General features: G+C 36.0%; 1 protein-coding gene across 5 annotated transcripts in view; it reads right to left on the bottom strand.

Moving 5' to 3' along the window:
• Positions 1-8,870, bottom strand: part of LOC117107160 (alkaline phosphatase-like) — a 59,240-nt gene that overhangs the window by 33,602 nt on the left and 16,768 nt on the right. For all 5 annotated transcript variants that reach the window (XM_033248746.1, XM_033248744.1, XM_033248743.1 and 2 more), the window contains exons 2-5: positions 2,597-2,829; positions 2,142-2,316; positions 1,763-1,938; positions 135-336 (exon numbers count right to left, since the gene is read on the bottom strand). In XM_033248746.1, coding sequence (XP_033104637.1) covers positions 135-336; positions 1,763-1,938; positions 2,142-2,316; positions 2,597-2,829 — 786 coding nt within the window. The remainder of the gene's footprint in view (positions 1-134; positions 337-1,762; positions 1,939-2,141; positions 2,317-2,596; positions 2,830-8,870) is intronic.

Here is an 8,870-nt window from a genome sequence, read left to right as displayed (position 1 = left end):
ATCAGTAGGTAGACGCAGACAAAATAAACTGCTACGATACTTTGACTTGTAGGAGACATAGAAATATCTCATGCGCTGACGAAGGTAACAATAGGAAACGGATGCGAGATAAGATTTGACCGAGCAATACCTACCGAGAAGATAATCTGTTTTGTCGACATCAACGGAATCCAATCCTCCCTTATCATAGACATATTGTGTTCTTCCTTCGGGTCTGAGGGCCACCCATTCCTCAATCAAATTCCGTTTGTCCGTTCTTTGTCCGAATCTAGTTGAGCTTTGTGGATCAGCTGTAGTATTCGGCAGCATTTCACGCCGCCCACCTCCCATCACGACCTTTAAATCCACAATAAACATTAGGCTATGTATGTACAAAAACATAGGAAACTGTGCCGTAGCCACGAGTATTGAAGTGGTCAGGTTGCGAGCAAAGCGAGAACTGAGAGGCTGGGGACCGTCAAGGTCCCCCGGTCGGGTTTGGGGATCCGAGAGCCCCTCCCCCCCCCCACCAAAATTGCTATTTTTACATTTTATAAACCAATTTTCATGATGTTCTGTAGTACAACAAAAATACATCGTATTCAAACCAGGCAGGTTCATTCATGAGAAAGATTGGTACTCACAGCATCGTTGATATTTTAGCATTTTGACATTGAAAAAAATCTAAGATTAGACCTATGAACGAAAAACAATATTGCTAATACTATGGTACACTTTCAATCAATACACGTAATTAAGAGAGGTGCTTTAAAAAAAACTATTTACAGTATATAATTATTTATAAAAAATAATCTATCAGGAATAAATAGGCCTAGACCTAAATACAGATAAGCCATATGGTTCTTCTTGCCAGTTTACTATGCAATTTGTGAAGAAATGAATAACTCCCACGCAAGTGTATAAAGGGACCTTTAGCCTAATTTTCAGCAAATCTCACTGTTGGTGAGATTTTCATTTAGATAAAAGCAAAGCCCTGTACTGACTGAAACTGAAGAAAAAGGCATTCTGGTTTATTAATCAATCATTATATGTCTTATACTAAAGAGAAAAAAAATAATGTAAATTATCATTAACCGTTCACCCCAGGTTTCTGAGTGATTTAGGAGGGAGTATGTTGAGTCTAAACAGCATACAAGTGAAATTTAGCCTTTTTCCTATTCAAAAACATAATCAGTTAACTTGTCGTCTGTCAAAAAGTGGTCATTGTAACCTGACCAACCGTACCGATGGCTACGGCCCTGATAACATACCGTAAAGCCTGGTAGCACACTGCGTCAGCCTCGAGCCGTATAATTCGTTCATGCTATGACTGATTGTGTGATAAATTATTCGTCCGGCATTCCCACATCTAAAACTGGTTTTCCACTAGGCGAATTTATTCGCACGAATTAAAGCGTCGGTTTGCTTCCTGAGTTCCTGAGTTCTGATTGGTTGCGCATTTTTTCGCTAGCAAAAAATCCGATAGAAATGTGAATGCGCATGTGTATGAGCCGACGCTTTCCATTCGCGCGAATAAGCTCGCCACGTGGAAAACAGGCTTAAAATCTCACTTACACAATAGTTACATCGTTGCTACTGTGATTTTACTGCAATCTTTACGCTGCGTATCTGTTCCGTAGGCTCCCCGTTTCAACTGACCAATCAGCGTCGCCAAATGCTGCCAGGTATAACAATTGTGTAGTTCAATTATTGTAAACGCTTCTTGTGAAGCGTTTCCTCAATATTTGTGTAATAAGTACCGTAAAATCTTTGTGATGCTTACTTGGATTTCAGGTGCGTCTTCAACAAGTTGCAAAGCAATATCTTTACACCCTAAAGCAGCCTCTTCTTCCGGTATATCACTGTCGTTTTCCCAGTCACGCTCGGGACATCTTGCGTACGCGGCAGACGGTGTGGCGTGCGTCACACGTGCTGTTGTTACCAGTCCAGTTGACTTTCCTATAACAATGAGAAATTTAATTTTAATTTATTTGAGTAAATACAATTAGATTAGATTGAATCGATTGATTGGATTGATTGATTGATCGATTGATTGGTTGGTTGGTTGATATGATGACTGACATTTGGATCGTCTATTTTAATCGTAAGAAGCATTATAATAAAATATATAGGCCTATAGTATACTGTATAAATATTCAAACCTGCTCTTTGGCTGAGGTGTAAAATTGAATCGACCCCTGCCGATTCCGTTGACGCGCAGCTTCCACGAATCACGTGATCATCAAGACCAACTACACCTGCCTTAGTTTTTACACCGCTTAAGAACGCACACGCGGTACCAGCAGAATCGGCTACCTGAGCATCTGTGTTGTATGTCTGTAAAATAAAGGGATTGTTTTACCATAGAGGGCAGTATTGAAAAGGGTGAAATTAATCGTAATGTATACACTTTTATCTCCGCATGAAATTACACAAATGGAGAACCTAATCAATAATTACAAAAAAATAATAATCATTTCAAATATATAAATAAAACATAGATACTTATGTATATTTATAGGCCTACAGAAAAACTATAGGTAAACGGATTTACTTAGGTTAATTCCTAATATAGTATTATAATTATTCGTTTTATATAAGTTACACCTAGGCCTACCTTGCTCAATGCAACATGAGGGAACTTTTCCCACGAAAGCTGGTATTCCTCGCCCGTGTTTCCATCCAGCTGCCCGACATATACTCTCCCAGCAGATACTGTTGCTGGACCCATACCATCTCCAATGATAATCACGAGATTCTTTGCGATGTTTTGGTTAAGAACTTGCGCACGAAGTGCCCTCTCCAGTTCATCAGCTGCAAGTTCATTCCAATATTCAGCATATTCCTCAGCTACAGAAAACGATAAATTGATTTAAAGGCATGCGGAAAACCCAGAAAAAGCAAGAGGAATAATATATGAATGATGTAAATTGAAACGTAGCAGTATAGGAATCTGACAAAGAAAGAAAAAAAAATACTCATCCTCCACAGGGACTCGAACCCGGGACCTTTCGCATATATATCAAAGCATCTCATTCGAGAAATTGCATCCAGCAAGCTCAAATAATGCACAGAAGAGGGCGTATGCCTATCTTAGATCTCTGACTGGTTTGGCCACGTGCGATAAAACCGTTACTTCAGAGACACGTTAACAAATTGAAAAGAATTCTTGAAGCAATTATATTATATTTTCCTCTGTTAAACCAAAATAAAATAAACTATTCAACCTAATATCACATAAAAACCTGATGAAATTCTTTAAAAAACCTATTTACTGGTCGGGCATAGATAGTACAAAAACACAAGGAAACAAACAAAACATTAACAAACGCGGCGGTAGTCAGGGACAACCTTTCCGGAGTGTCAATCAAACTTAACAACTGACTAATCAGAACAACGCTAGGAATACGCGCGCGTCTCACAAACACACGTGTTGTCCCACAAGCACAAACGCACGTGTTCGCGTATGTTTTAGAACTGTCGTCTTGTGGGACCTTAGCAACAAAATCCAAGGGGCGGGGCTTAGCGCAAAGGTCCATTATTGACAAAGTGCCTTGTCCAAGAACACAAGCGAAATGCACAGCTCCACGAATTACTGTCCCGTTTTTCGGTAGCAAGTTTTAGCTAAACGATATTTAGAATATTATCAGAATCTTTTCATAAGCATAAGTACGTTCAGCTTTTAAATGCGTCACCAAATATACCGATAACTCTAACCACTGAAACACTGTTTTTACATGCCAGTTTAATAAAAGATGTAGCGAAGCTCTGCATGCAAGTAAGTTACAATCGAGCATTGTTTGTGACTATATATTGTAAATCGATCATTGTCAAGGCATTTTTACATAGGTATCGTCAGTTCAGAATCATTGAACTTTTAAATTTTTCCTATTGGGAAGCGAAATCCTTGAGATTTGTTCGGATTTTGTGAAGTGTCAATTTGGAACAGTCAGGAAATCGCTTCCCTGTATAAGTACAATATAAGATGCTTCATTAAACATTGATCACGATCGATGAAACCAATCAAAGTAATGTTTCGTGGGAAAACTTTAACGATGCAAATTTTAGGGAAGAAAGGGACGTGACTCAAATAAGCATTAATCGAGTGTATTTAATATAGTTGGCTTATTTAATGGAATACTTGAATTGTTTGAAACATCATGAACCAAAAAACAGGTATTAGAATGGAATCTTCTTATCCAATGGCCTCCTAAGCTAAAATCGATTTTACACGATTGATAGGTGTTATAACTTTAGGCATAAATCACATTGGCGTCAAAATACATCAGTAAAAGGTCTGTCATAAATGGGCGCAGGCCCTTAAATCATTTATTGAATATTTTATTTATTTCCGTAAATGTCTGTTAAATCAGTATAATTGACTTATATTTCATTGGTGGTTGATAATTCGATTAAAGAAATTTAAAGAATTTTTGAAGCTATTTTTGAGATCGACAATAAATCTTTTTATATGGGTTTAAAGATAAGTGGAATCTGCTGCTACACTTAAGTGGCATCGGTTGCAGCACGTAAGTAGGATCACTTAAGTAGAATCGACAGACACCATCGAGTGCGAAGGATAGCTCCCTAACGGCTTCGCGTGTGTTTGATTATTGCTGAGATGAAAATAGCGGAGGTAATGGTATTAACACAGTGATGCTTTCCATAATAATAGAAATCTAGAATAGTGAACTAAATACTGAAAACTTTATTTGTCCAAAATGAAATTTGTTGCGTTGACAAAGCTCATAAAAATTTGAGGAAATACATGTAACAGGCACATTAAAACATAAATAAAGTAAAGCCTGGTTGCCTTTAAATCGCTACACTCTCGCTACAGTGTTTTCAGTACAATCGTTCTACTACGTAGCAGTCCCAGACGCAATGGGAAGACTTCCCGATTCGACCGACCAATCAGCATCACTGAATGCTCAGCTGTCGGCGACAGCGTGTAGCGATTTTATGAAAACCAAGCTTTATTCTGAGGTATTGTTATACTGCATTGTAATTAAAGATTCATGAAAGGCTTCTTAAAGATTCGTAATATCAAATTAATCCCTTTTGTTTCTATTTTGTTCTTGTTACTGTCAACATTATATTTTAATTAGCATCGTTTTTACCATTTACTGTAGTTTTAACGGTTTATTTATCTAATTTTAAAAATTTTGTTGAATTAATCAAAATTTAAATATTGATTATGAAACGGATATTGTGGCATGGCTACTATTTTCGATTACATAGGCCTAAGTTTTTTTGACATATCAATATCGCCCTCAAGATGATGAAGTCATTATTTTGCCAGGGTAAACCGGATTATAGGGTAAGCCTATCTCCATTGTTGTTATATCATATGTTGTTCCATGTTATCAAGTGTACGACTTTATCCCACCTATAGAATGTATGCGAACCTGTTGCTTGTACCATTCCCAAGAGTGACAAATTGGTTTCTGCCACTGCGACCATGACCGAAATACTTGAAATAATAATAACGAAAGAAGTACCGGTAATACGTGATTTTATTAGGATTTAAATTAACATTTGATATCTTTTTAATGTTTCCTCATATTAATTATTAAGATCTCACGCCAGGCAATGTGGTATTCATTCTCGGATATTGCCGACTTGAGCGTGACAATTTAGATCGCCCTGTACGTTGGAGAGTGTGTGTGTGTGTGTGCACGGTAATATAGAAGGGATGTGAAGGTGTTGGTGGTGAGGGTTGGTGTACGTGAGATCGGTTGGCACAGCGCGGTTACATTTCAAACGTTGAGGGCGGGGATCAAGTTCAAGTTTTCTTTTTACAATATAAAATATCGTTAATTGGTGTTAACATACAAGATATAGTTAAAATATTGATTAGTAGTGTTTGTGGGTACGTGGCCAAGAGTTGATTCTAGCTGCTCAGAGGCGGGTCGAAGGGCGGAAAGCCAGTCGGCCTGCTGCCCACTCTCTTTAATTTTTGAACATTTAAAAAAAAAAAAAAAGAAAAAGGAAAAAAAAAATTAACGTCTGATGGTTCAATTTCCAGTCAACGGTTGCACACAGCATTTCGACGCCATAGCGGAACTTTTCCTTGTTTAATTTCGTAGGCCTATTGTGTGACGTATGTCTCTTTTTATAGGTGTAGTTAGTTGCGAGTTGTGTTTTCACTCACGTTTCTACAAACTCATATGTGTCGAACAGTGACCTATATTTAGATGCGAGTCTAAATGTGAATTTATAAATAATATATTGGTCCTTATTGAAAAATCAAAAAGGAAATTTGGATTAGACCCATGTAGACCCAACAGCCGCTATTTTTTTCGAATACTGTACCCTATAAATAAGTTGTTTTTCATGCGCATGTGCAATTATACACACGGGACCAACGGCTTAACGTACTATACCGTCCTATACTGAATACGATGTGATTAGATCCAAGGACACACACAAGAACGGCATCAGCAAGTTTGAACGCAGTCCCTCTCGTTATAACAAAACCTCTTACTACTGCGCGATAACTCCCCTCAGCCTAGCTACTTAAAAATATGGAATTCAATTCAGTCAATTAATTGAAAAACATGGTACGAAGTTATATTCAGACGGAAATGATCAATTTCGAGAACATACAATTATATCCACCTACATATATTATCTGAATATCCTCTAGTGTCGGATCGTGAACGTAATACCAACAACTTCCGAGGATGTTGCTAACTTTGGCATACCCGACTTAAACCATCTTGCGGTAATGCTATAATTATGTATACATTTTGCACTTTAAAGAAAAGGATTTACGAGTGCAAGAATGTTTCCCCAATTTGGATTCGAACCTGGGATTCTCTGCTGAGCCCCGGGTTCAAATCGTGTCGGGAACCTATTTCTTTCCCACACGGATTCCTCTTCTTTGACGTTTAAAAGGTACCGTATTTATATATTTTTAGCAATACCTCAAGACGGTTTAGAGTTTATCCCAATTAATATCATGATTTATACATACATACATATATATATATATATATATACATATATATATATATATATATGTGTGTGTGTATATATAGGCCTATATATACTCATATATATAATATATAAATATATTATTACATAATGATATTATCTATATAGGCCTATAATGATATTATCTATTATTATGTTGATGATAATGATAATTAATAATAGACCCAATAACTTAAAAAGTACATATTAAAGCAATATTAAGCTTCAATTCTTATCACTAACACAATGCAAACACAGTCATAACGAAACAGAGACAAAATTAAGAAGTCACAATAATTAAAGCAGTTCTATTTTGCTGTTTTTTGTATGAAACATCGACAGTGCATTTGTGATACACAATGACAAAGTAACGCGTTATACGCGATTAAAATACCACGCACAATCCAAAAAGACTAAACAAATATTTAATTAAACACTACTGTATTAGGAATTTGATGTTATAATAATATAGACCTACATGGCGATTCTAAACAAATTAAATCAACCGAAGTCTGCTTCAGCAACGAATTGTGTTCATTCAAACATCTGCTTGACTTCGTGGAAAAAAAATACAAATACAACGAATGACTTATCATGTAGCGAAGAAAAATAATTTGAAAACCTCTATCTGCTTTCTACAATAAAGTTGGCTTAGAATAATGGATGTTTTTAGTTCAGTATCAGCATATTATTGTTCAATATCGAATTTAAAAGCTTATCTAATAAAATGTCATATCACATTTCGTAAGTCAATGTTTACAATGACGGATTTTTTGATCTACAAAATCAAACAAGTAAATATATGCAGCTGTTGTCTGGTCTAACACCAACGACTAAAACCATGAGAATTTTTAAAAATTTAACGATACTATTACCGGTTAGGAGCTATGCAGCCATGTGGTTCACTTTTTAAGAGAATAACATCCCATGCATATTCCAAATAAGCTGAGCGAAGCAATATTTTTTAACAAATTATTAAAAATTAAATTAAAGAAAATTAATGATGGTTTAATAGCTTAGAAAAATGGATATTTTCAGTTCTGATCCGCATATTAAATTATTGTTCTATATCGATTCAAAAAAAATAATGCAAAACAAAATTATGTCATGTTTGGTTGAAGTTCGGTTGACAGTGACCTACAGCTGTTTTATGATCTAACATCTACTAGTAAACTTTGTATATACCTTATAATCGGTCAGGATAATTTTATTTTGGCAAATAGTACCGGTATTACTGGGAGGTGGGGTGGGGTATGAATGCGTTACCGACATATCCGGCTTTGTATGAACATTGCTATTTAGAAAAAAAAAAGGAACGCTTAAAAAAAGATGATGTATATTCTACACTATTTCTAAAATAATTCTAAAAAAAAACTCTTATTTATATCAAAGGGCTTGTTGGTCAGCCCTGTTGGTCATAGATTGCTGCCGATTAATTAAAGTCCCATCGTTATTCATTAAGTTGCAATCACTTTTATATTTTGAATTTGATTTCTTGACCTTCGCAATGACGAACGGTGTGAAGATCTGTATCCGCGCCTACATATAGATACCCGAATTTCAAAAATTCATGTAATAAAATATTGGTCTAATTTTTGCCCCTGTAAATACAAACTATCCTAATACTGAAATATAAATAAAAAATATACGGGTACAGTGGTATAATTCGCCCTACACAATTCTGTCATTTGTATTTACATCCATGATAATAGGCCTACTATTGGTATTAACAAGAGACAGGCGCTGGTACTGTACAGCAGTCTTTCAATATGCCTTTCTGTGTGTTCTAAGTCTCACTCAAGAAATTTTGGTGGTTTTATATTATCTTGTAACTCTTTCTTAATGACGCGATTCTCTCTTTAGTTATGAATACCGGTAAGATTATGTCATAAATTCAATTAGGTAAAAAAAAA

The sequence above is a fragment of the Anneissia japonica genome, unplaced genomic scaffold (assembly GCF_011630105.1).
Source record: "Anneissia japonica isolate Jap-2015-1 unplaced genomic scaffold, ASM1163010v1 scaffold287864_len1152817_cov193, whole genome shotgun sequence".
Classification (NCBI taxonomy): domain Eukaryota; kingdom Metazoa; phylum Echinodermata; class Crinoidea; order Comatulida; family Comatulidae; genus Anneissia; species Anneissia japonica.
The sequence above is the reverse complement of the archived record's forward strand: the minus strand, read 5'-3'. Positions and strand labels throughout refer to the sequence as shown.